We start from the raw sequence: 27591 nt of genomic DNA, 5'->3' as shown, positions 1-27591 counted from the left end.
GTATACTTCTGGCAGCCTCCCCCATGCTCCCTGTATACTGCTAGCAGCCTCCCCCATGCTCCCTATATACTGCTGGCAGCCTCCCCCATGCTCCCTATATACTGCTGGCAGCCTCTCCCATGCTTCCTATATACAGCTGGCAGCCTCCCACATGCTCCCTATATACTGCTGGCAGCCTCCCCCATGCTCCCTATATACTGCTGGCAGCCTCCCCCATGCTCCGTATATACTGCTGGCAGCCTCCCCCATGCTTCCCCGGCCATGCACTGATTTAAAAAAAAACAAACAAAAACCAAACACGTTTTTACCTCTCTCCTCGTCCCCCCGCTGCTGTCCTCACGTGTCCATGTTCCCCGCTGCTCCATCCTCATCTCTCCTCCGCTCCCCTGCAGCTGCGTATGGCGTCCTCCCACCCTGCGCTCCATGCTCTGAGCACAGCGGACGCACAGGAGTGACGTCACCGCGCAGGCACAGAAGGAGAATGGAGCGTGGAGCTGCACGGGCCACTCGACGCTCCTTCATTGTTACTCTGCGTGATGACGGGGAAGGGGGGCCCGGTGCTGCCGCCGTTGACAACGGGCAGGGAGGCCCGCTGTCAGCGGCGGAGGCACCGGGTCATACAGCGGCCGCTTGGTCTGCGCCAGATCAGCGCAGCTCCTCTCACAGAAAGGAGCTGCTTGCTGATCTACAGAGCGGGCCCCTAAAAGCTGCTGGGCCCGGTCGCACTCGCGACCTCTGCAACCGCGGTAGTTACGCCCCTGGTCACAGAAATAACTTGAATCTGACAATAGTAATAATAAATTAAAAGTCAGACATTGCTTTTCAACCATGCTTCTACAGAATTTAAAAAACATTAAACTCATGAAACAGGCCTAGACAGAAATGATGGCACCCCTGAAAATAATGTGACAAAAGGGACATGTTAAATCAAGGTGTGTCCACAAATTAGCATCACAGGTGACTACAGTCTTGTAATCAGTAAGTGGGCCTGTTTGGTGACATGTGTGTACCACACTCAACATGGACCAGAGGAAGTGAAGGAAAGAGTTGTCTCAGGAGATTAGAAAGAAAATTATAGACAAGCATGTTAAAGGTAAAGGTTATAAGACCATCTCCAAGCAGCTTGATGTTCCTGTAACTACAGTTGCACATATTATTCAGAAATTTAAGATCTATAGGACTGTAGCCAACCTCCCTGGACGTGGCCGCAGGAGGAAAACCGATGATAAATCAAAGAGACGGATAATACAAATGGTAACAAAAGGGCCCAGAAAAACTTCTAAAGAGATGAAAGGTGAACTTCAAGCTCAAAGAAGATCAGTGTCAGATCGCACCATCCGTCATTGTTTGAGCCAAAGTGGACTTCATGGAAGACGCCATTGTTGAAAAAAACCCATAAACATCCAGACTGGAATTTGCCAAACTACATGTTGACAAGCCACAAAGCTCCTGGGAGAATGTCCTATGAACAGATGAAACAAAAATGGAACTTTTTGGCAAGGCACATCAGCTCCATGTTCACAGATGGAAAAATGAAGCATATCAAGAAAAGAACACTGTCCCTACTGTAAAACATGGAGGAGGCTCAGTAATGATCTGGGTGTCAGGTTTCCAGGTTTTCCAGTTCTCTTTTGAATGAGCTTGCCCTCGGTTAACATGGAGTTTAAGGTTCTGTTGCCCTACTTCCTGTCCAGCTGCTTAAAAGGCCGCCTCTCAGCCCAGTCCAGTGCCTGAGTATACTGCTTGCTGTGTGCTCCTGCTTTGCTGTTTCTACTTCCTGATTGCCTTGGATTCTCCTGAAACTCTACCGACCGACTCTGGACCATACCCGGTTTTCTTCAAGCTGTGCCCGGACTCCGTCTGCCGTCTTTGATCAGCACTCTGCCCGGTTCGTAACCACTCTGGACAATCATCCCGTACGGACACTCCTGGACTATACCACTTGCCCCTTGTGTACCGGCTGCCGCACATTTAGGCCTTCCGGGGTTGATTGCCGGACAGTCCCTGTACAGGGGTTCGCTCTGGTGGTCTCCCTGGGGGAGTCCGGTGCGTGGCCCCGGGAATCCCCTTCGCTCCGTTTTGTGTGTTGTTTTACTGTGTTTATTCCCGTTGTGTATCTACCGTGGTGACATATTATATAACATCTTGTACCAAGAACTCGTCTCTGTTGTCATTGCCCTAACGCAATCGAAATCCTCAGAACATACAGTAGTATTACACTGGGGCTGCTTTGCTGCATCTAACACAGGGTGTCTTGAATCTGTGAAGGCTATAATGAAATCTCAAGACTATCAAGGAATTCTAGAGAAAAATGTGCTGCCAAGTGTCGTTGGTCTCAGTCGCAGGTCATGGGTCTTGCAACAGGATAATGACCCAAAATGCACAGCTAAAAACACCCAAGAATGGCTAAGAGGAAAACACTGGACTATTCTTAAGTGGCCTTCTATGAGCCCTGACCTAAATCCTATTGAGCATCTTTGGAAAGAGCTGAAACATGCCGTCTGGAAAATGCAACCTTCAAACACAAGACAACTGGAGCAGTTTGCTCTTGAGGAGTGGCCAAAATACCTGTCGAGAGGTGCAGAAGTCTCATTGACAGTTACAGGAATAGTTTGATTGCAGTAATTGCCTCAAATGGTTGTGCAACCAAATATGAAGTTAAGGGACCATCATTTCTGTCCAGGCCTATTTCTTGAGTTTTATTTTTTTTTTAATTCTGTGGAAGCATGGTTGGAAAGAAAAGTCTGACTTTCATTTGTTAATTTTCATAGATTTTTAACTTATTATTATTATTGTCAGATTCAAGTTATTTCTGTGACCATTGTGGGTTTTTCTATCATTAAACAAGGGGTACCAACAATGTATGTGTGACGACATGGACTCTCATGGGTTAAAGTTTCTTAAAATTCAGCCAGACAGGATGATAGATTGTTTATAGACGGGGGAGAAGTCCCTCATTGTTTTTACAAGACTCATGTTGACTCAATGTAATTGTGTTGGCCACTGAAAGCCAGACGTATTGTTCTCCAGAGTTTTCCAGTAATCATTGTATTGTAGTTGTGTATTGCTAATGTGATTACCTTAGTAGCCATTGTCGAGTCTGTGACTCCCAGACTACATGTATACCCTCAGTGTTTCTGTAGACATCATTTGGATGAACATTGTCCATTCAGCTTGAGATTCATCCAATGGGAGAGGCGCTCTTGTCCAACCAATCGATGAGGACGTAGTGTATCTAAGTGGAAGGCTGTGGCTATAAAAGGGACTTCTTTAAGCCACCAGGTGGTTGATGGATGCTGATGGATCCAGTCTAGTCTCTTAGGAGCTGACTAGAGGATCAGGATATCTTATGGCTTCAATCTAGGGACTCTGGTTCCGGTTGGAGACCATATCCACAGCCTAGGGATTTCGACTCCGGCTGCCAGGATTGTAACATCATATCAAGACTACCTAAGGAGGACACTCAGGTTGGGACAATCCGGTCACCTGGCTACAGACCTTACAGACCTCACACAGCTTCCTAAATCTGGCACTATTCCTTTCTCGGTGGGTGCCCGCCGAAAGTGGGGTAAGCGGCCCTGGAAGCTCTGAGGCATGGACATTCTAAATCCCTGGTGAGCCAGCGGAAGGGTGAGACTCTGTTGCCGGTTACATTTGTGTGTTTTGCTGGTTATGTGTTATGTGCCGTTAATTGTTTGGGGATCCAATAAAGTCTAATTATTGTGGTTCCCTCATCCTGTGTTGTCTGAGTAGTGTTACGCCCATGGTTAAGGAGGCCGGCGTTCAGTTGGGATGAGCCCTGAGCCATGCTGTTTTTCTAAAGGCGGCGGGTTTTAGTGGACGAGAGCACCCACTGAGCCCCGTGTCTCCACAGTATGAACTAGGGTTTACAATGTTAAAGGGAACCAACAACCAGGATTTTGCTATCTGAAGTAAAAGCATTGCCATACTGCCACTAAGATCCTGAATCCAAGCATACCTGTTGTAGAAAGATTGGATGCTTAATTGCGGAAATATCTGTAATCAAAGTTGCAGAAATGCACTGCACTTTGATTGATGTGTGCAGTGGGGCAGGCTTTTTTGGGTTGGGTTCAGGTGTATATTCCTGCTTTCTCTATGGCATGCCCCCTTTTCTTTATTTAAATATTGTGCTGCCATTGCTTCTGTTGGTGGCTCGTGAGCATTGCCACAGTAATGAAAAATTCATTACTTCATTAAAATGGCGCCGAAGTCCGCGCATGTGCATCCAGTGCCAGCGATCTCCGGTCCAGTTTTATTGAAGATACTGTGGAGAAGATTATGAGCTGCATCGGTGCGTGCGCAGATTTTTTTCTTTACATCTTTACATGTGCCCCTGCCACGCATAGTCTTCTCTGCACTATCTTTAATAAAATGGCACCAGCAATCGCGGTTCGCACGTGTGCGGACATTGACACCACTTTAATAAAGACATCACTATTATGGCAATGTGCGATATTTAACTAAAGAAAAGGGGGCATGCCATAAAGGACAAAGGCGGAGGAATATACACTGAGGACCCGACCCACAAAGGCTTGGGCCACTGCACGCATCAGTCAAAGATACAGTGTATCTCAGCATATCACGCGGACTCTCACCATTTTAGTGAAGACATCATTATTGTGGCAATGTGCATGCTCCGTTACCAGTAGCAATGGCGGTGCGATCTTTAAATAAAGAAAAGAGGGCACGTCATAGAGGATGCAGGAGGAGGAATTTACAGCGAGGACCATTGCCATAGAGGCCCACCCCTGAGGCAGATGTCAATCAAAGAGCAGTATATTTCTGGAACTTTGATTAAAGATATTTCAGCAATCAAGCATCCAATATTTCAACAACAGGTATGCCTGGATTCAGCATCCTAGTGCCAGTATGACACTGCCTTTACTTCATATAGCAAAATCTTGGTGGTTGGTTCCCTTTAATGTATAATCTGTGGGTTCCAAAGACCCCCCAATAAGTATAATGAAGGAAAGGTGGTCATCTAAAGGTGTACTGAGTTGTCTTATTGCACAGAGCTTTACCAGTCTAAACTTACAGTACCTGTATGTGATTTTTTTCTGAGGAAGGAGAAAGTTTTCTCCGAAATGTATTGACAAAATAAATCACTTTAGTTCCTTTTTGGATATGCTTCTTTAACAAGATAGCGCGGCATTAACCTATTTCCTACAGATCTTACATAACTTACAGTATCTGGTGCTGCAATGTAGTCCAATACCCGTGAACGGGACTGAGTTACATTGCTGCGTACAGCTACATTCGCTCTTCGAGCTCATTCAGATGAGCATATAAATTGGACATGTGCAATCTGATTTTTTTTTATCGGAGAGCTCTTGGAGCAATGGTATACCATGGGGCAGGTACAGTCATTTGACTGGCATAAAAAAAAAATTATAGCAAAAATTAAAAAGGTCTGAAATTCTTATGGTAATAAAAATGTCTTCTGATTATATTTAGCTGGTGTAGGCAATAACGAATTGTGTGTCTGGTAACTTTAATAATTCACTGGTTCATAGTTCAATGCAACTTGAAGGAATTAAGAAATACTAATATACTTTAGGTATTTAATAAACTTTCTTTGTCTGGCTTGTGTTCAGGCTGGAAAATTGATTTTTTAATTAGTCTGTAAAAGTGTCATTTTTACTGTCCAGATTTTTATTACTGGAAAAAAAAACAACTCAAATTTCTTTGTACAAGTTTTACCTACCATACTTCTCCGTTACTTTTTTTTTTTTTAATTCTAGGGAAAATGCCAACCAATGGTTCTGAGAATGAAGAGTGCTTATCTGAAGGGAGGGGCGACTTCAGTGCTGAAATAGTGGCTGAGGACCGGACAGTGGATGGAGAGCCTACGAGAGCGAAGAACGATGGGAGGAAAAAAGTCTGGATCCCATTCATGTGAACTCGGTAAGTTCTTAGAAGGATAGTTTCTAGAATAAGGATACAGTTGGACCTTATTAACGCTGCGCTTTGCTACATTTTTCGAAAAATAAACCCATTTCTTGGCAAATACCGGTTCTAAAAATCAAATAAAGGGATTGTTTGTGGAAAACAAATAATATATTAACCCTTAAAAACATCAATTTTAATTCAGTCTCTTAAAAACATCCAAAAAACATACACTGATCAAACAAATACCTAAAGTGCACATTTAGAAAAAGGAGGAGGGTTAGAGAGTAAACACCCTACAATTAAGCCTCCCTCCTGTCCACTACCTCACGCGGGGGTTGGCACCCTAATAATCAACGATATGGCGCCCCCACTCATCGATGGCTATCCTTAACCTGCCCCATCTTGTCCTAACGGCAGGTTTGAAAGGTGCTCATATCTAATCATAAGGTGCAAAACCTGTTCAATCTGTATATCATGGCATCTGTCCGGCACTTTGTGTACCTGGCCTCCTGATGACCCCTCTGGGAGAAACGCGTTGAGGCAATCTGTGTTTTTGGATGTTTTTAAGATATTGAATTAAAATTGATGTTTTTAAGGGTTAATATATTATTTGTCAAATATCGGTTCTAAAGAAATTGATAACTGAAGTGCACCTAGGTGAGACGTCCTGCAAACTTTTCTTTTACAAGCTTATACACATATTTCTTGCCATGGGCATCTTGTCTATTGTACTTTTTTTCATGAAAGCATGAGGTACTAGACGGATATACTTGAGATTTGGAAGACATTCCCTCATAGGAGTTATTTCAGATGTAAGACCTTCTCCAAGAACATAGAGTAGCAGTTGTAGTGAAATAGTGTGCTGCAAAAATGCTGCAAAGCAAGAACATTTTAAAAAATAGACATGTTAATAGTTTATTTTAGTCAACTAATAAAATATAAAGTGAATGAACAAAAGAGAATACACCATTCCCTATTTCAGATGGATGTGTGTCCCCGGATGCATCGGCAGTTGAAATATAATGTCGTGCAGAGAGCCATCGGCTCCCTGCACAGCAACACCTATACAAGCCACCGGCCTATCAGAGGTCGGCAGCTGACGTCAATGTGGCCTTCGCTGGCAGTGCATGATGTCACTACTATACACCACACTCTGCACTGGTTATGGAGGAGGAAAAAGACGCTGCACTTTAGGGGAGCAGAGACACGTAAGAGGAATCTTTTTTTTTTTAACATGTGTTTTTAAAAAAATAGGGACATTATTAAAGAATGAAGGCCAGCATGCAGGAAATTAGTACAGAAAGAGGCCAGATTTGGGAAATTATTACGAAAAGGGTTTTGGATGGTGGGACATTATTACAGGATGGAAATGTGGCGCACCTGAGGCTTCAGTCGCCACAGGGTACTGCACCTCATTTAAGGTGCAGCATTCATTCCGGGTAAGGAGGAGGTTATTCACCGGCATTTATCACATTGCATACAACATACAGCTTAGTAGCCAACTACTGGGACTGGGGTAGAGGTAGCCGTCATGGAAACGGGACTTTCCACTCACTGGTCAGCAACTGGGGGGTGGTGCCACTGGGGAGTTAGGAGACATATACACTCAGAGAGAACAATTCGAGACAGGGAAGATGTGAGATGCAAAAGAACACGGTCGCTGAGGTGAGAGCTGATAGCTCCCTCAGGACCGGCGCAGACAGGGTGCGGAGCCCTAGGTTGGGGGTAACTTTATGTCCCTCTAACAAATTCGCTGGGCAGGGGATTCCAAGTCTCCTGGCCCACCAAAAGGGCCCAGGGCAAAGCAGCACATAGAGCAAGGAGTTGTGATGATGATCGAGCCCATAACGGACTCACGTTGCCTGCTATATGAGACAGGAACAAAACCCAGGACACGGGTCTCTGTAGGACTACAAGTTACAGTGATCCATCAAACACAGCGCAAAGAGGAAGGGCTCACAATCCACAGCACCGGTTCTGGCATCTGACCTATCTGGGATCAGCTGAAGCCCATCAAAGTGGGGATCGGCACTCCAAGGGTGAAGGCCTTACAGTGAGTAAAGACCTTGAACTGCAGCCTCTGTGTCATCCAATTTCTACCGGTGCCAGGGGCGTACATAGAAATCATGGGGCCCCATAGCAAAAGTCTGAATTCCTCCCCCCCCCCCCGAATAAAAAAAAAAATACAATAAAATATTAATATAATAAACAGCATATACATTACTGGTGGTCCATAGAAGTTACTGGGAAGCCAGTGGGGGGCATAAAAGTGACTGGGGACACATATACACATTATGAATTAATCTTTATCCTAGCCAGGCTCTACATCTACCAGTCCAGTAAGTAGACTATTACTGGGCGTGGCTCCGTCTGCAGAGCACCAGTCTAGGCAGTGCTGAGTGCCTGTGCTCCTGTCTTGTGACTGTGTACGATGCACTGAGCAGCGCAGGGCCTGACGCTCGCTGGACACTGCAGGGTCTGACGCTCGCTGGACACCGCAGGGCCTGACACTCGCTGGACATCGCAGGGCCTGACACTCGCTGGGCACCGCAGGGCCTGACGCTCACTGAGTAATGCTGCGACAAAATAGTCATACAATTACCAAATAACACATACTATATAGTGTTACTGAACAGCACCCACCATACCAAGACCAATAATACTACTAGACATTGCAAAATAATGCCGCTACACCATGACCAAACATTATCACCACATAGAGTCTGAATATAAGCACCGTCCTGTTACTGAGCAAAGTCCACTGCACAAAGACCAGTGGTTTCACACCGCAAATCCCAAAAAAATCTACAGTATGTGAACTTGGTCTAAAGTAGTGATGTCCTCCTTTGTGCCCCTCACCACACACACACACAATATAAATTTTCAGATGTCTCTCCCGTATAATAGTAATGATAATGACTTTTTATATAGCCTTAGGTACTATAATAAATCACTGCACAACACAGGGATAATACACACAGTGATGTCACAGCACAGGGATAATACACACAGCCATGTCACAGTACAGGGATAATACACACAGCCATGTCACAGTACAGGGTTAACATACACACAGTGATGTCACAGTACAGGGTTAACACATACAGTGATGTCACAGTACAGGGTTAACATACATACAGTGATGTCACAGTACAGGGTTAACATACATACAGTGATGTCACAGTACAGGGTTAACATACATACAGTGATGTCACAGTACAGGGTTAACATACACACAGTGATGTGACAGACAGTACAGGATTAAAACACAGTGATGTCACAGTACTGGGTCAACACACAGGGATGTGACAGTACAGTTTCTTTCTGTAGTGTTACAGGCAGACATTTGTACATTATAATACTGACCTGCTCCTGTGCTGTGAGTGGCAGCCTCTGGCCTCATGCTGTACTTCCTGTCAGATGTCCTGGCTGTGCTTAGATCCTGTCCTTTGCGTTTTCTTTCTATTCTTTCTGTTCTACCTTTTCCCTTTTCTCTGCTCAATCTCCCTCTTTTCTCTGCTTGCAAAACTCAGGTCTCTGCTCCTTAATAGCTCCATATTTTCAATCTGCTGCACTGTAGTGAACAAGCTCCGCCCCCTCTCCTGATTGGCTGTTCTTCTCCTGGCATCTCTTACACCTCTCTGATTGGAAGAAGATGCTACCTGTCGTCCACTCCCTCCTCTTCAGCAGAGGGCGCGCGGTGTGCAGTGTGGGCGTGTCTGCTCCTCTGTGTTATGGTGGACTACAGCTGTACAAATAGTGCGGGCCCCCTGTGGCCTTTAGCAGCTGCTTGGTGACCGGGCAGCCCGTGCTGTGAATGAGGAAAGTGAAATCGCAAACACAGCAGGCAGCCGTCACTGGGCCCCTTTCATGTCACAGGCCCCATAGCAGTGGTGTGGCCTGCCTCTATTGACGGTACGCAACTGACCGACGCCATCGCCCCTGTGCTCTGGCGCCATAGACTACTACCACCGTCATCCTCCGTGGGGCCTAGCTCTGCCTGTGGAGAGCTGCAACACCCGAGCTGCATGACATTCCGCCCCAGAAGAGAGAAGTCCCGCAGCTGCGGCTAATAATTGGCCGTACACCACAGGTGGCGTCACAACAACTACTCCCATCGTCCCCGTCCCCAGCTTTATGGATACGTCCAGGGTCACGGAACCGGGCAAGGCCACCGCGGCGACCCAGGACAAGAACCCGGTGACGGGTAACCCACAGACCTCGTGGGCGTGTCAGAAACATTATTAAATAAATGGGTCAAGATGTGGCACATTATAAAAGAAAGGGACCAGCATGTAGACATTATAAAGGAAAGGGGGCTGGATAGGGGACATTATTACAGGATGGAGGATAGGCTGGGGGAACATTTTAAAGAAAGGGGAAGGGGGACATTATTACAGGAAGGGTCCAGGATGGGAAACATTATTAAAGGATGAGGGACAGGACGAGGAAAATTAATAAAGGACTGGGCGAGGATAAGGCACAATATTACAAGATGAGGCCAGCATATTTCCTGCTGTTCTAATGGCTGCAGTGTATAGCAGATGTGGGTTTGTTATAATGTCTTGCGATCTATAAGGTGTCCCTGAATTAGAACAGAAAATATGCATCTTCATTAGAACTAATTCTGACAACAAGACGAGTCCCGTATGCCCCCTTTAAAAAATAGAGAAGGTATGTGCAAACGTGCATTCTTAAACTAAAAGTGCAGTCCTTTAGAAAAGGGTTTAGAACTGTGCTTGGTAACAGTGCAAACATTTCATAAATTATATAATAATGGAAGTAACAAGACTTCAAAGTATAAAAAAATCTTCTTATCTGAACTACATACTTCATAAAGTACTTACAACTTTCACTCTAATATTTCAGCTTTTAGAAGCTGGGGTGTGGTGTGGGCGGGGGGTCTGTGTGGGGTGTGTGTGCGTGGGGGGGGGGGGGGTGTTCCCATTTTATATAAATAAAGCTTAAAGTAAATGTCCCACTTTTAATGTCAGTAATAATAATCTGTGGGATCATTTTTTAGATATGTCTTTATAACATTAGCGTCCATTCTTTGCTACAGAGCTTCCAAATCCTGTTTAAACATTGAGTTGCTGATAATTATCACTGCCTGAAGCTGCCACTAGGTGGGCTTTCTACGTGCTGTTTTTATATTAAAGGGAACCTGTCAGATCCAATATGCACCCAGAACCACGAGCAGTTCTGGGTGCATATTGCTAATCCTTGCCTAAAGGGGGCTTTACATGCTGCGACATCGCTAATGCGGAGTCGTTGGGGTCACGGAATTTGTGACGCACATCCGGCCGCATTAGCGATGTTGCTGTGTGTGACACCGATGAGCGATTTTGCATCGTTGCAAAAACGTGCAAAATCGCTCATCGGTGACATGGGGGTCCATTCTCGATTATCGTTACTGCAGCAGTAACGATGTAGTTCGTCGCTCCTGCGGCAGCACACATCATTATGTGTGACACCGCAGGAACGAGGAACCTCTCCTTACCTGCCTCCCGGCCGCTATGAGGAAGGAAGGAGGTGGGCGGGATGTTCCGGCCACTCATCTCTGCCCCTCCGCTTCTATTGGGCGGCCGCTCAGTGACGTCGCTGTGACGCCGCATGGACCGCCCCCTTAGAAAGGAGGCGGTTCGCCGGTCACAGCGACGTCGCCGGGCAGGTAAGTATGTGTGACGGGTCTGCGCGATGTTGTGCGGCACGGGCAGCGATTTGCCCGTGTCGCACAACAGATGGGGGCGGGTACCCACGCTAGCGATATCGGGACCGATATCGCAGCGTGTAAAGTAGCCTTTACAGTCCCTGTATACACCAGCATAGATAAAGAGATCTTTAGAAAAAGCATTTCTAAAGCTCTTTTACCGTATGCTAATGAGTGAGGGGACTAGTCCCCTGGGCGTTAGTTCCCCTGGTTAGTTGGCTCCAGGGGAGCGTCAGAGGATGATCTTACTCACCTCTCCGCCGTCATCGCGTCCGACGGGGAATTTCAGTTTGGTGCGCATGACCCGTAGTTTCGGTCATGCGCACTATGAAGCTGACTTCAAACTGAAGTAGTGCTCATGACCCAAACTCCGGGGTCATGTGCACCAAGCCAAAATTCAGCGTTGGACGCAATGGCGGCAGAGAGGTGAGTGAGATCATCCTCTGATGCTGTACATTCATTAGCATGTTAGCACGCCGACCGGGGTGTACTAACATGGTAATGGAGCCACCTGGCCGGGGAACTAATGCCCAGGTGACTAATCCCCTCGCTCATTAGCATACTGTAAAAGATGTTTATCTGTTTATTTGTCATCCCCCCAGCTCCATCACTCTCATTCCCATCCTTTGAGGTCCACACCATCAGGCTCTTCCATCCCCTTCCCCTCAGAGTAGCTGTCATATACCGTCCACCAGGCTCACCCACCCAGTTCCTTGACCACTTTTCAGCCTGGCTGCCACACTTCATGTGCTCTGAATTTCCAACCCTCATCCTAGGAGACTTCAACATCCCCATGAACAGCCCCTCCTCCCATCTGCATCCCAGCTTCTATCTTTAACCACCTCCCTTGGCCTCTCACAGCTCTCATCCACTGAGACACATGAAGATGGTAACACCTTTGACCTGGTCTTTTTCCGCTTCTGCTCAATCTCTCACTTTGACAACTCACCTCTTCCCCTCTCTGACCACAACATCCTCTCCTTCAAGCTCACAAATCCTCGTCCGCCCCAACACACTCCCACCTATCAAACATGCAGAAACCTACAGGCCATTGACTCTCAGAACCTTACAGACTCTTTACACTCATCACTGTCCCCTATCTCCTCACTATCATGTCCTAATCTGGCTGTAAAGCACTACAATGACACACTCAGAAGCACCCTGGACCAAGTAGCACCCCTCAAACTCAGAACCTCCAAACACAGAGTAAAACAGCCTTGGCTCACATCACAAACTCGATTTCTCCAGCGATCCTCTAGGAGTGCCGAACGCCTATGGAGGAAATCCCGCACACCAGAAAACTTCATCCACTACAAGTTCATGTTAAGGACCTACAACTCTTCCCTTCACCTCGCCAAACAGACCTACTTCACCACCTTTATCTCCTCACTATCCAAAATTCCAAAAAAGCTCTTTGACACCTTTCACTCCCTCCTCATTCCCAAAGCACAGGCCCCTATCACAGACCTTCATGCTGATGACCTGGCCTCGTATTTCACAGAGAAAATACAAAACATCCGCCAAGAGATCAGCTCCCAGCCACCAAGCTTTGTGAATCCCATCCCTCCCCATATCCCATCCAGCTCACTTTCCACATTTGATCCAGTCACAGAGGAAGACGTCTCCAGGCTCCTCTCTTCTTCTCGTCCTACCACTTGCCCTACTGATCCCTTTCCCTCACACCTACTCCAGACACTCTCTCCGGTTGTCACTACTCACCTAACTAATATCTTCAATCTCTCTCTCTCTCTTCTGGTATCTTCCCTTCCTCCCTCAAACACTCTATCATTAATCCATTATTGAAAAAACCTTCCCTTGATCCGTCCTGCACAAGCAACTACAGACCAGTCTCCAATCTCTCCTTCATCTCTAAACTCTTGGAGCACCTGGTCTACTCTTGTCTCACCCACTACCTTTCCACTCACTCTCTTCTAGATCCTTTACAGTCTGGCTTCCGCCCTTTACACTCGACAGAAACTGCCCTTGTCAAAGTGACCAATGACCTATTGACAGCAAAACGTAACAGTGACCACTCTCTGCTTATTCTCCTTGACCTTGCCACCTTCGACATGGTTGACCACCATCTCCTTCTCACTATGCTTCATTCTATCGGCCTAAAGGACACTGTGCTTTCCTGGTTCTCTTCCTATCTTTCTGGCCGCTCATTCAGCGTATCATTTGCTGGCTCCACATCTTCTCCTCTTCCTCTCACTGTTGGGGTCCCTCAAGGTTCAGTCCTTGGCCCTCTTCTTTTCTCCCTCTACACTGCCCCAATTGGAATGACCATCAGCAGATTTGGCTTCCAGTACCATCTTTATGCTGATGACACACAGCTATACACCTCATCCCCTGAGCTCACCCCCGCTGTACTAATGAACACAAGTGACTGCCTGACTGCAGTTTGCAACGTCACGTATGCTCTCTATCTGAAACTTAACCTTTCCAAAACTGAACTTCTGCTTTTCCCGCCATCTCCCAACCTTCCTAAACCTGACATCTCCCTCTCTGTGTGTGGCACAACGATAAGTCCTAGGCAGAAAGCCCGCTGTCTGGGTGTTATACTTGACACTGATCTCTCCTTCACCTCCCACATACAATCTCTTGCCCGCTCCTGCCGCTTGCACCTCAAGAACATCTCTAGAATCCGCCCCTTTCTCACAATGGAAATGACAAAAACCCTCACCGTGGCCCTGATCTACTCTGGCCTTGACTACTGTAACTCTCTATTAATTGGTCTACCCCTAACTAGACTCTCTCCTCTACAGTCCATCCTTAATGCAGCAGCCAGGGTCACCTATGTGGCTAACCGCTACTTGGATGCCTCTGCTCTGTGCCAGTCATTGCACTGGCTGCCCATATATCACAGGATCAAATTCAAACTGCTTGTTCTCACCCACAAAGCTCTCCACAGTGCGGCACCCCCTACATCTGCACCCTCCTCTCTGTCTATCATCCCACTCGTTCTCTACGCTCTGCAAATGACTTTCGACTAACATCCACACTAATTCGAACCTCCCACTCCCAAATCCAAGACTTCTTCCGAGCTGCACCAAACCTCTGGAACGCTCTACCCCAAGAAGTTAGGACAAATCACAACTTACTCAGCTTCAGACGCTCCCTAAAAACGCATCTTTTTAGGGCGGCCTATCACACTCCCTAGCCAAACTAATTTCACCTAATCCCTCTACAACTTCTCAGAACATAACCCCAGGTCAAACTCCATGGCACCCAAATGCATCTCAAGGCTCTGGCCTATTGGTCCAGGAAGCCATTATCTATCCCCCATTTCCTTGAGATGGCTGGATTGTTATTGTAAATAAGCACTTGTACCATGCCCCTCCCCCATCTCATTGTAGATTGTAAGCTCTCACGAGCAGGGTTGCCTTTTTCCCTTTAAATATTGTATCTTCTATAATTGTTACTTGTTTGTATATGTTTATGTATATGATATGTATATGAGCCTCCTGAATTGTAAAGCGCTGCGGAATATGTTGGCGCTATAGAAATAAAGATTATTATTATTAAAGATTATTATTATTATTATGAAAATGAAAGAAAGCGATCCAGCTGAGTGACTAGGTGGTTTATTCAGTGCAGTACAGACATGGCATAGTCGTGGTTAACGCGTTTCTGGCTTAACGCCCTTAATCATAACCATAATCTACTACAAGTTATTATTATGTTTAGAAATACTTTTTCTAAAATCTCTTTATCTATGCTAGTGTATACAGGGACAGTTAGGCAGGGAATAGCAATATGCACCCAGAACTGCTCGTGGTTCTGGGTGCATATTGGACCTGACGGGTTCCCTTTAAAGGTGTTATCCCCCAAATTTAAGGGGTTCTCTGTATATATGATATAGATTACTTTTTCTAAGGATAGGACAACAATAGGAGATCAGTAGGAGTCCGAAACTCAGCACCTGACCGATCATTTATTACCATACTTAGCATTCTGGTGTATACAGTGTATGGATTGGAACAGCAATGCCCATCACCCTGTTAGGAGGCCATTACCGGGTACTGCAGGTTAGATTCTGTAAAATATTAGCTGATATGCAGTACCCAGCAGTGGCCACTAAGCAATGTATGGCGCTGTGGTGTTATGCTCTGCATATTGTTTACATCCAGCCTCTATCAGCACTGCGAAAAGCAATGGTACCATGTGTGACCACCACAGATCTTACTGGTGACTACTGGTGAGCGGACCAGTGGAAGTTCTGGTTCTGCTGGTCCAGCTGATCTTTTTTAAAGTTCGGTTTAGGCTCAGACTTGACCTGAACTTCATTTGAAGTCACTGATTGGACAGTTTGGGTCTCTGGCCACATGCAGCCAGCCATAAACAGATCGCTTCCGGGGAGGGTGGGCAGAGTTTGTTTCCATTTTTCTTTTTGGAACACACTACATCCGATCACACTGTTTTTACCCCCAGTGTGAGCCCATCAAACACTGCAAATGGCTCACACAGGGCTAAGAAATGAGTATACTCGAGCACAGCAACGCTTCTGCGAGGGGTTTGCTTTCATAAAGTGCCAAAACTTTGTTTTCTCGGAAAAGTCTGTGTTTGGTACTACTGTTGACCTATTATAAAGAATTGTCATGAATATCAAAGTGGTGGTAAGCTTTAATTTTGTGACAATCCTAGTGGAGAATGCCCATTGCTGGGTATTTTTGTAACATTTTACTTTTTATTTTTTAAAGTTGGACAGTTCTACAAGAAAAAAAATACATGCAAAAAACAGAAGCTGTAATTTCTTTTAGGATTTCTTGGAAATGTTCTAAGCGACACTTCTCTACATGAAACACAACGGTTACTTACCGGTAGCCGGTTTTTCCAGAACCCATGACAGCACCACGTGAGAGAGAGGGATCCGCCCAGCAAGGACAGGAAACCATTCTGAATAAAAGGGCGGTACTTCTCCCCTTCATCAGTTGATTACCGAGAATGAGAGGACCTCCAACAATTGTTAGAACTTACTCCACCACCACTAAACACACACAAGCACACCGAAAGTGCACACCAAGGATGAGAAAGGGAGGGAATATAAGGGTGCTGTCATGGGTTCTGGAAAAACCGGCTACCGGTAAGTAACCGTTGTGTTTTCCCCTCACCCATGACAGCACCACGTGAGAGATTTCCAGAGAAAACCATTTAGGGAGGGACCACCGCCTCAAGCACCCTTCTACCAAACGAAAGAGCAGCCGAGGAGGATAGGTCCAACCGATAGTGTCGGAAAAAAGTAGATTGTGAGGACCAGGTAGCGGCCCTACAAATTTGTTCAATAGATACCTGTGCACGCTCAGCCCTGGAGGTAGACACCGCTCTGGTGGAATGGGCCCGGATGTTCTCCGGAACAGGCGCTCCACTGGAGGAGTAGGCCAAACTAATGGCCTCCCTAATCCACCTAGCGATAGTACTCTTGGACACCCCCTGACCCTTGGTACTACCCTGAAAGGAGATAAATAATGACTGCGTCTTCCTCACTGCCTGTGTGACCGAAAGATAGTGTAGGAGGGCCCTTCGTACATCTAGGGTGTGAAATCTACGTTCCCCCTCATTAGTGGGACGGCTGCAGAATGAGGGCAGGACTATTTCTTGCGTTCTATGAAAATGAGAAGCAACCTTCGGGAGATACGCTGGGTCCGGACGCAAGATGACTCTATCCTCAAGGACCTGAGTGTAAGGCTGCACTACTGACAGGGCCTGCAAATCACCGATCCGTCGTGCCGAGGTCAATGCGACTAGCAATACGGTTTTCAGGGTAAGTAATTTCAGGGAGATCTTAGTCAGGGGTTCAAAGGGGGGTCCCGTGAGGGCATCCAAGACCAAGTTCAGGTCCCAGGGAGGAACCTTCGGTATGATCACTGGCCTAGTCCTACCACTAGCCATAATAAATCGTTTAATCCACTTGTTGGCCGCCAGGTTACAATTGTACAGGGCTCCCAAGGCAGAGACCTGAACCTTGAGAGTGTTCACCGCTAACCCTAGATCAAACCCCTTCTGAAGGAGTTCTAAAATGCACTCCACAGGGGCCTCCGGACCCAGAGGACCATCAGAGAATTCCAGGAATTTTTGCCACACTCTCCCGTATATTTTGGTGGTAACAGGCTTACGGCTCTTTAACAAAGTAGAAATAAGGTCAGGGGAAAAACCTTTGCTCCTTAACAGCGACCTTTCAAATTCCAAGCCGTTAAATGGAATCCCTTCGCTTGCGCGTGGAATACTGGTCCCTGTACTAACAGGTCCGGAACTTCCGGCAGAACCCAGGGATCCGTGACGGACATTGCCCTTAGGAGAGAAAACCATGGTCGTTTGGGCCAGAAGGGGGCGATAAGAAGTACTCTTGCCCTGTCCTCCCTGATTTTTTGCAGAACGGTCGGCAGCATGACAATCGGAGGAAACGCATAAGCTAGCCTGAAGGTCCATGGAACCTGTAGCGCGTCAACTGCGAAGGGCTGGTCCGAGGGGCTTAGCGAACAGAACTGCACTACCTGCCTGTTCAGTCTGGTGGCAAAGAGGTCTATCTGCGGCAAGCCCCAGAGAGTCACTATCTGTCGAAAGACCCGAGGATTCAAGGACCATTCCCCTTGCCGCAGTTGATGGCGGCTGAGGTAATCTGCCGTGACATTGAGACTTGCTTTGATGTGGAGAGCCGAGAGGGAGAGAAGATGCTAAGATGCTGCTCTGCCCAGAGAAACACAGTCTGTAGGACACCTGCATGAGGGATGGGGATCTCGTGCCCCCTTGGTGGTTGACATATGAGACCGTGGACTGGTTGTTGGACATGACCAGAACATGCCACCCGCGAAGGTGAGGGAGAAAGTCGTGTAGGGCACGCTCCACCGCCCATAGCTCCCGGAGATTCGAGGCTTGCGCCGTCTCCTGCGGCGACCACCATCCCATAGAAATGTGCTCGAGAAGGTGAGCCCCCCAGCCGGACTGGCTGGCATCGGTAGTGACCACCCTCCGGTCCCGAGGTAGCCAGGGAACCCCCACAGACAGATTGTCCACGGACGTCCACCAGAGGAGAGATCGTCTGACCGCCCAGGACAGGGTGACGACCCCTTCCAAACAATCGTTTAATGCTCTCTGGGCATACAGAACCTGCCACTGGAGAGCCCTGGAGTGGACCCGACTCCATGGGACCGCCGGGAAGCAAGATGTCAGAGTACCCAGCAAGGACATAGCCTGCCTCAGAGACATCCTGGGATGGTGGATCGCCTGCCGGGCCAAGGCTGAAACCCTCCGAATCTTGTCTGCTGGAAAAAGGCACTGCTGACACACCGAGTTGAGAGTGAGACCTAGAAATGATTGAACAGTGACCGGGTCCATCCGGGACTTCTCGTAATTCACCATCCAACCCAGGTCCTGTAGAGATTGTTGAAGGTATTGGAGATGAGCCGCACATTGTTGCTTGGAGTTCCCAATCACCAGGAAGTCGTCCAGGTAAGGAATCACCAGAATATTCCGTATCCGTAGATGAGCCGTCATCTCTGCCACTATTTTTGTAAAAATCCTGGGGGCGATAGAGAGCCCGAAGGGGAGGGCTCGGAACTGAAAATGACTGACCAAGTTGTTGATGGAAACCGCCACTCGCAGGAACTGCTGAGAATGAGGATGGATAGGGACATGGTAATAGGCGTCCTTCAAGTCTATCACCACCATATAACAGTTGCGGAACAGCAGCTTTATGGCCGACTGAACAGACTCCATCTTGAACGGGAAATACTGGAAAAACTGGTTGAGACGTCTGAGGTTTATTATCGTACGGAAGGAACCGTCCGGCTTTCCTACAAGAAAGAGGGGGGAATAGAACCCCTTTCCCCTTTCCGCCACGGGCACCTCGCACAGGACTGCCTTCCCAATCAACATCCGAATTTCCAATTCTAGAGCATGTTGCTCCGACTGTGACCCCCGAAGAGGAGTGATGACGAAACGCTGTGGTGGCTGAAGTAGAAATTGGAACTAGAGACAGTCTCTGACAATGGATCGAACGTAGGCGTTGGAGGAAATGCTTTCCCACCGCTCCAGAAAGCGAGAAAGGCATCCTCCGACCGGCAGCCTGGCGTCACTGGGCAGACTTCTTTGAGGCGGCTGGGGCGCCCCCGAACATGAAGCCGGAGTCCCGCTTTGGTCTGCGCTCCCACCGCAGATTATCCGGGGGTCTGCCTTTGGAGAATCTCTGCCTCCGAAAGGGACGGGATGAACCAGAGTGGAATCTCGGGAAGGACCCTTTGCCCTCTGACGCTTTATCCAGCACATCCTCCAGCTGTTTCCCAAAAAGCAGGTGACCGTCACAGGGCACCGCACACAATCTGTGTTTGGATTGCAGATCTCCTGGACAGCCCTTCAGCCATAACGCCCGTCTGGCCTGATTAGACAAGCCCGCAGAACGCGCTCCCAGCCTAATAACATCCGCTGAGGAATCTGCCAAAAAGGCTGCAGCCCCCTGGAGAAGCGGAAATTTTGACAGGATCTTGTCACGGGAGGTGTTATCCCGCAATTGATCCTCAACCTGTTGGAGCCAGATCATGAGAGAACGGGCTGTACAGGTATTTGCGATGGCCGGCCTCAAGCTCCCCGCAGATGTCTCCCATAGGTGCTTAAGAAGGACATCCGCTTTTTTGTCCAGGGGACCCGAGTCCTCTAGGGGAATGCCTCCTCGCCGAGAGGACTTCGCAACGGCAGCATCGATCCGGGGTGCCTTGTTCCATATGGCCGCTACGTCCTCAGCAAAGGGATATTTCCGCTTGGAGGAGGAGGGGAGAGAGCCCGTTTTGTCCGGACGCTTCCACTCCTTCTGAATAAGTGCCTCAATTTTGTTGTTGACCGGAAAGGTACGCTTCTTCCTATCTTCCAGACCTCCAAACATCACATCCTCCAGGGATCTAGAGGATTTCTCCTCCGTCAACCCCATAGTAGCCCTGACTGATTTGACCAGGGACCCAACATCTTCAATGGAAAAACACGGTCTGCCTCCCAAATCACCCTCTGAGGACGAGGAGTCCGAGTCTGAGGCCGTACCGGAGGAGGAGTAGGAAGAAGGGGCAGAGTCCACAGGTTTCGATTTCTTCTTTTTTAAGAAAGCCTTCATGGAGTCCTGTACCTCTGAGCGGATAGCCGAACGGACGTCCGCCGAGAGTCCCGGGGACTCCTCCGCAATTGTGCGACGGATACACCCCTGACACAACGGCTTGCGCCACTCCTCTGAGAGGGGTTCCCTGCATAGGGGGCATTCCTTATGCTTCTTTTTGGACGTGGATTTCTTAGGGGCCTAAGAAGGGTAGACAAGCAGGCAATGGAGCCATGAGTATAATGACATTCACGAAGATCCACTCACCACCATAGGAATGAAGGGTACCGGTTTTGAAGGCTGCTTCGGAACATCCACAGGTCTCACCGGAGCTGTAGAGTCATGGGAGGATCTGCTGTCATGGCTGCCACGGCCCGTCCGACCAGTGTCGCTCCGGTCATCTGTTTTCCTGCCCTGCTGACGACGCACGGGAGAGCGCTGCTGCTCATCCGTGTCCATTGCAGAGCCCAGGCACCAGCCCCTGACAGCGCTAGAAGAGTCGTTTTAACACCAATCCTCCGCCTTCCGGTCCTAGGTGAGGCTCCTCCCCGCTCTCCACGCTCCCCATGGTGCACGGCCAGGAGTGCCCAACTACCGGAATGGCGGGTCGCATGCACCGTATCGCTGCATGGGCGCCGCCATCTTCATCCGGTGACGTCATCGGAAGGCCCGCCTCCATCTCCCAGCGTGCCCGTCGCGTGTGCGCGCGCACCCGGAGGGGGGAAATGAGCGGCGGACCGGGAGCCCCCGAGCGGTACCTGCCGCCTGCTCCCGCACGGACACCAGGACCCCCCAGGGCAGGTGGACGGCGCTTCCAGCCCCGAAGAACGGTGCTACAGGACTCACCCTGCTCTTCCAGACACCGGACGGGGCTGGGTAAGTAGGCGTCTTTTCTTTTCTTTTTCTTCTTCTTTTTCTTTACCGCCGGTTTTCAGAACAGGGGTCTCCCATCAAGGACAGGAAACCAACTGACGAAGGGGAGAAGTACCGCCCTTTTATTCAGAATGGTTTCCTGTCCTTGCTGGGCGGATCCCTCTCTCTCACGTGGTGCTGTCATGGGTGAGGGGAAAACCATAAATTCCAATTGTGTCGCCCAGGGAAGGGGGCACTCGGTCCAGGGCGTTTGCAAACGAGAATGTCACTTCGGGTGGCCGTTGCCCACTCCCATGCTCTGGGGACGCTTAATGAAATGGCAGAGGCTATTTACAAGGGATAATGAAATTAATGCTTGTGACGCCACCTGCGGTAGTGCGGCAAGGGAATAGGTGCCACCGCTGCTGCTTATGAGGGACTGGGGCTGATGGAATCAGCAGCAAGTGTGTTAACCCCCTCCGCATGTAGGGTAAACCCCAGTGTCCTCTAGGTGCAGGATGAGGTGGATAGTGCTGGCACAGGCTATGAGACCTCTTGGTGTTGGATGAGGTACACAGTGCAGGAAACAGGGACACACACTGCTGGTTACCGTGGTGCTGAATGAGGTGCAGGCTGAAAGGAATCCAAACAGGCAAAGTCCAAGTGAAACAGGGAGTCTTTACTGAAGATTTACTTACAGGTTACACTCCTCTGGTGCTGGGGACAGATTCCTGGTTCCCTTTGTCCCGACACTGTCCATGCAGCCTGGTTATGGCCCCTCCGTGTACTTCTCTTATGGTGCGGCTCTCTCCTGGCCTGCACCCAGTTGTGTGCACAGCTCTGTCAGAGTCCCTAGCCAGCTGCTTCTCCCCTGGGCACCGTGCGGTTGATCCTCAGGCCTCGCACCCAAACCTGACACCCAGCTGGGTGTCCTCCTTCCTCCCTCTCCTCTCTCTCTAGAGACCTCACTACAGGAGGGTTGGATTTATACACCTCCTAGGCAACCTCCACTTCCTGGGCAGGCTTTACACCATAGGACGGCCAACCCTCTGATACTGCCCTCTTGTGGTCCAGGGTGGTGAGTGTTTTAGGTGTGTGCGGGTTTAGCCAGAGCTAGGACTCCAGGAACCAGGTTGCAAATCTTAGTAGCATGACTGCAGGGGCGCTACACAATTGTTTCAAAATGGTGTATTAACCCTAGAACGCGCAACCATAGAAATCTACCATAGAAAACAAGTAACCTAGCAGGCATGCGAGGCCCCAGGTATGCATTCTAGGGTTAAACCACTTATAGACGTGAAGGACACGAAGGAAGGAAAGCAGATGCACCACTGCCAAGTGGAGACCTTCTCTAAAGCCACGTGAACACAGTGAGTATTTGGTAAGTTTTTCCCATTTGTAAGCCAAAACAAAAAATGGGTGATACATGCAGCAGTGGTGCACATGTTTCTATTTTAATTTTTTCTCTGATTGTTCCACTCCTGGTTTTGTCTTATAAATACAGAGGTAAAAAACTTCCCAAATACTCCATGTGTGCCTTAAAGGGAACCTGTCAGCAGATTTGGGGCCTATAAGCTGCGGCCACCACCACTGGGCTCTTATATACAGTATTCTAACATGCTGTATATAAGAGCCCAGTCCGCTGTGTAGAACATAAAAATCACTTTATAATACTCACCTAAACCGGTCGCTGCGATGGAGTTGGGCCATATGGACGTCTCTGTTCTCCAGTGCCGTCGCCTCCTCTTTCGGCCATCTTCGTCCTCCTTCTGAAGCCGGGGTGCATGACGCGTCCTACGTCATACACACTCACCGGCATTGAGGTCTTGCGCAGGTGCACTACAATACTTTGATCTGCCCTGCTCAGTGCCCAGCACTTTAGTGCTCTTCTAGGGTGCAGTACAGACAGTGCAGCACCGACCCGCAGAACATGTGCCCATGGGATAGATATGTTGCGAATTCTTGAGCACAAAATCTACACTGTTTTATAGCAACAGCAAGTTGCCAAGAATTCACCAAACGGTTTCCATGTGCCACAGTTAAAATCCATGTGAGAATTGTATCTACTGTGTATTTTTACATGTTCCTTCTAACTGTCCTGGATACAGCTGCACTGCCCCATATTTGGGGAGCTGTCCTACGAGGTCGGGGGGGCCCGCAGCTGGCTCTGTACCCTCAGAGAACAGGCTCCGACTGGCCCTCCGGAGGACGGGGGAATTCCCCGGTGGGCCTGTGTGCAGGAGTTGGTCATCCACCACCTCTATGTGCGCACGTTGCGTACAAGCCCTGCAGAAATTTCTGCAGCGATCTGAAGAGCACATGTGCGCTTAGATCGCTGCAGAAATGTCCGTAGTGAGCGCCGATTCCATGCGCTCTGCCTGCAGCTCCTCCCATAGACAGAGCAGGAGCTGCCGGCAAAGCGCAGGAAAGAAGTGACATGTCACTTCTTTTTGCGCAGCGCTTCGGCAGTAGCCGAAGCGCTGCGCTCTTAAACGCCACGTGCGCACGGCCCCTGCACAGTCTCCATAGACTGTGCAGGGGACGCAGGACGCATGCAGTTACGCTGCGCTACAAAGCGCAGCGTAACTGCATGTTTTTACGCGACGTGCGCACATAGCACGGTGAATGTGGATAATGTAATGTATATATCTATGTATGTAGCTGAACTGTGGTCCTCAAAATTAATTACACTACACTACACTCTGTGTGTGGGAGAGCGGGGACATCAGGCTACAAAACTACAGTGCTGAGCAGGCGGCGCCTCATCACTGACTGCAGTACCAGAGCTCGCCAGCAGAGGGCTTCTGCTCCAGGTAACGTGGTGCTCGCCCCATCCTTCCGGGCACGTCACTGGGGGCCGGACTATTTGGGCCGGACTATTGGGGACAGCGGCTGAATCTGCCATGGACTCTGCGAGGTGACCCGTCCGTGTCCGGCGGTGCTTGGAGCGATCCTGCTGGCAGGTAATAAGCGCCGGGGATGGCGGAGAGGGGCTCCCGGGTGCACGGGGATTCAACGGGGGACGTCACGTGGTGTGGGCTTGAGTCATTACCAGGCTGCACTGGGCACTGGTGCCCGCCGTGCCCTTGTCTCCTGGGAATGCTGGCCACTATCCTGCCTCTGACCACAGGTATTGTGCCCAGATCCTGAGCGGTGCAAACCGGATCACTGCACCAGAGGTCTCCAGCTGGTGTGGAACTACAACCCCCAGCATGTCTGGAGTGTGCTATTTGCAGCCATAATGTCTGAGCAGTGTCCTCTGAACCCTGAGTTGTCATTCACGTGTGCCAGGCTTCTCTTCTGTTTCCCACATTACAGATGTCAGCATTAATTATACTCTGTTACCTTCTACTATGACTTTAAACTTTGTGTATGTGTAATATATATATATATATATATATATATATATATATATATATATATATATATATATATATATATAAATAAATATACATACATACACACACATACAAAGCCCCCCCCTTGCTGAATTATTTATATATATATATATATATATATATATATATTTATTTATTTTGATGTCAGCGCATATCATCAACAAGAGAAATTCATTCCTAAAGCTGCTGCTGGAATAAAAAAAAACCGCACAGGTTCAGCCCAAATCTCCACTCTGTCACTTGCCCGCTGGGCGCTGTTGGTGGCCGTCATGCAGGTTCACATTTCTGTTCCAATCACTGAACAAATCTCCAGAAATATCCCCACGGTGTGAGCAGAACCCGCCATAGCGGTACAGGGCCGGTTTCAAAGATTTTCCAATGGCTCAAAGAGGCAAAAACACCCAAAGCAATTATTTCCTCGCCCTCCCCAGGGCCAGTGCTGCCTCTCGTTTCCTATTCTGGTTTTTGTTGATTGGCAGCAGCAGGGATGTTACATGGACAGCACTGCTGCTAATCACTACTTCTACATAGGTAGTGATTGGCTGCAGCGCTATCAATGCAACGTCACCGTTTCAGCTAATAATCAACAAATCAGGCCAACAGCAGAGACAGCACTGGATCAGGGGGATAAGTAAAAATTACAGCACTCAGAACCTGCGGTTGGTTCTGTGCCAAGTCGTGTATTATGGTGGTGATGCCCAGTTCTGGGTAATCCAGCACTGGTGAGGGATCGTTCTTCTCCTTTGTGGTTAGTGGAAGAAGAATCAGATTTGCCCAAGTCGAGCGTGTAAAGTGTTCTTTTTAATGGAAAACTTATGGCACATCATGGAAACCTGTCCGTAGTTCTCATCAGTGAGAGTGTGTGCCCTGATAACTGGAGGAGCCTGTGTCCTGAAAGAAGCCAGCGGGGCAGGATGCACAGGAGTGGATGGCACACATCAGATTCCTTAAGGGTGCTTTACACGCTGCGACATCGCTAGCGATAGCACCCGTCGTTCGTGCGACATGTGGTGATCGCTGTCGTAGCGAGCGTTATCGCTACAGCAGTGTCACACGCACATACCTGCTTAGCGACGTCGCTGGAGACACCGAACAATCTCTCCTTTAAGGGGGAGGTTCGTTCGGCGTCACTAAACGGCCACCCAATAGCAGAGGAGGGCCACAGGTGAGCGGGCGGAATATCCCGCCCACCTCCTTCCTTCCTCATTGCCGGTGGACGCAGGTAAGGAGATGTTAGTCGTTCTTGCGGTGTCACACGTAGCGATGTGTGATGCTACAGGAACGACGAACAACCAGCGGCATGCACCTCCAACGATATTATGAAAAGGAACGACGTATCAACGATTTGACGTTTTTGTGATCATTGATCGTCGTTCCTAGCAGTCACAAACTGCGATGTCGCTAGCGACGCCGGATGTGCGTCACGGACACCGTGACCCTGACTATATATCGTTAGCGATGTCGCAGCGTGTAAAGCACCCTTTACAATCTGACTGGCCTGATGTTTTGAGTGTCTACTTCCTGTCCATGGGAGCACTGCACAGTTATTTAAGTGAATAAGGTTCAGCTTCAGTACCAGAGACGATCCCTGAACATTGGAGGCTCTGCGCCTGCTAGAACCCAAAAGGAACCCCAGGCCTTCACCCCAGGCCTTCACCCCAGGCCTTCACCCCAGGCCTTCACCCCAGGCCTTCACCCCAGGCCTTCACCCCCTTTGAGGTCAGACCGCCAGCCATGTGCCATCATTAAATGAGGTCTGTTCTGTAAAATATACAAGTAGTCTTTTAGAAAATGTCAGGACCCCCGACCCTGCTTGGAGTAGAGGGCTTGGAGGCTTCAGCCTTCCACGTATTTTAATGGCAGCTATTCATCTGAATTGTAGGCTGCTCTATTCAAAATCGGCATGTACCAGGTTGTTTTTTTTTCTTCTTCTTCTTAAAAGGGCTGTACCTGATCGGACAACCTCACAGTTCCATCTGTGGACGTCCATCCTGAAACCATATGATGAGCTGCGGCCACTGATTGCCTGCAGCAGATGTGATGCGTGGGCATGGCAGCACTGACAGTGCAGGGGCTTTGCTATTGTAGGAAGTATCGATTTGTTTTTTTCTTTTTATTGGGGGTCTGGACAAGCCTAGTGTAATCAGGTCACAGGTGACCCACCCCTTTTGAAGAAGTAATAGATCAAATGAATAGGCCCCATTCATTAAAGGGGTTATTCCTTTTCCAAAAATCTTGGTCCTCAGGCGGTTTATTATATGCAACAAATAATCGGCGCGTTACTCACTGTCCCTTAGAGCAGCTCTGAGTCTCCACTGTGGCTCTGACGTCCTATGGACAGCTGGCAGCCAATCAGTGAGCTGGACGGTGTGCTCAGTGATTGGCTGCAGTGCTGTCAACTTGACTTCAGCGCTGCAGCCAATATCTCCATGAGTAAAGACTCAGCACTGGACCCGGGGGAGATTATTAAAGCGCGGTTTGTTTCTTATAACCTCGGCATTAAAGGATGGCACACTGATAAGATGGAAAGTAGATATGGCTTCTTTTGGGAAATTGGCATATAGAAAGTACCCACGCTATTAATGATGGCCCATGTTTCGATCCACTCTTTGATTTCTTTGGAAAGCTAAATGTCCGCTCGTCATAGT

General features: G+C 48.6%; 1 protein-coding gene across 3 annotated transcripts in view; it reads left to right on the top strand.

Annotated features, from left to right (window-relative positions):
• Positions 1-5850: 5850 nt before the first annotated feature.
• The window catches only part of SLC11A2 (solute carrier family 11 member 2), a 166047-nt gene continuing 144306 nt past the window's right edge, over positions 5851-27591 (top strand). For 2 of the 3 annotated variants that reach the window (XM_075337117.1, XM_075337116.1), the window contains exon 1: positions 5851-5925. In XM_075337117.1, coding sequence (XP_075193232.1) covers positions 5859-5925 — 67 coding nt within the window. In that variant the 5' untranslated portion in view covers positions 5851-5858. Of the gene's footprint in view, positions 5926-24411; positions 24509-27591 lie in introns of those variants that run through there. The other variant, XM_075337118.1, reaches the window with a different exon arrangement.

Source organism: Anomaloglossus baeobatrachus, chromosome 2 (genome assembly GCF_048569485.1).
Source record: "Anomaloglossus baeobatrachus isolate aAnoBae1 chromosome 2, aAnoBae1.hap1, whole genome shotgun sequence".
Taxonomy (NCBI): Eukaryota; Metazoa; Chordata; class Amphibia; order Anura; family Aromobatidae; genus Anomaloglossus; species Anomaloglossus baeobatrachus.
The sequence above is the reverse complement of the archived record's forward strand: the minus strand, read 5'-3'. Positions and strand labels throughout refer to the sequence as shown.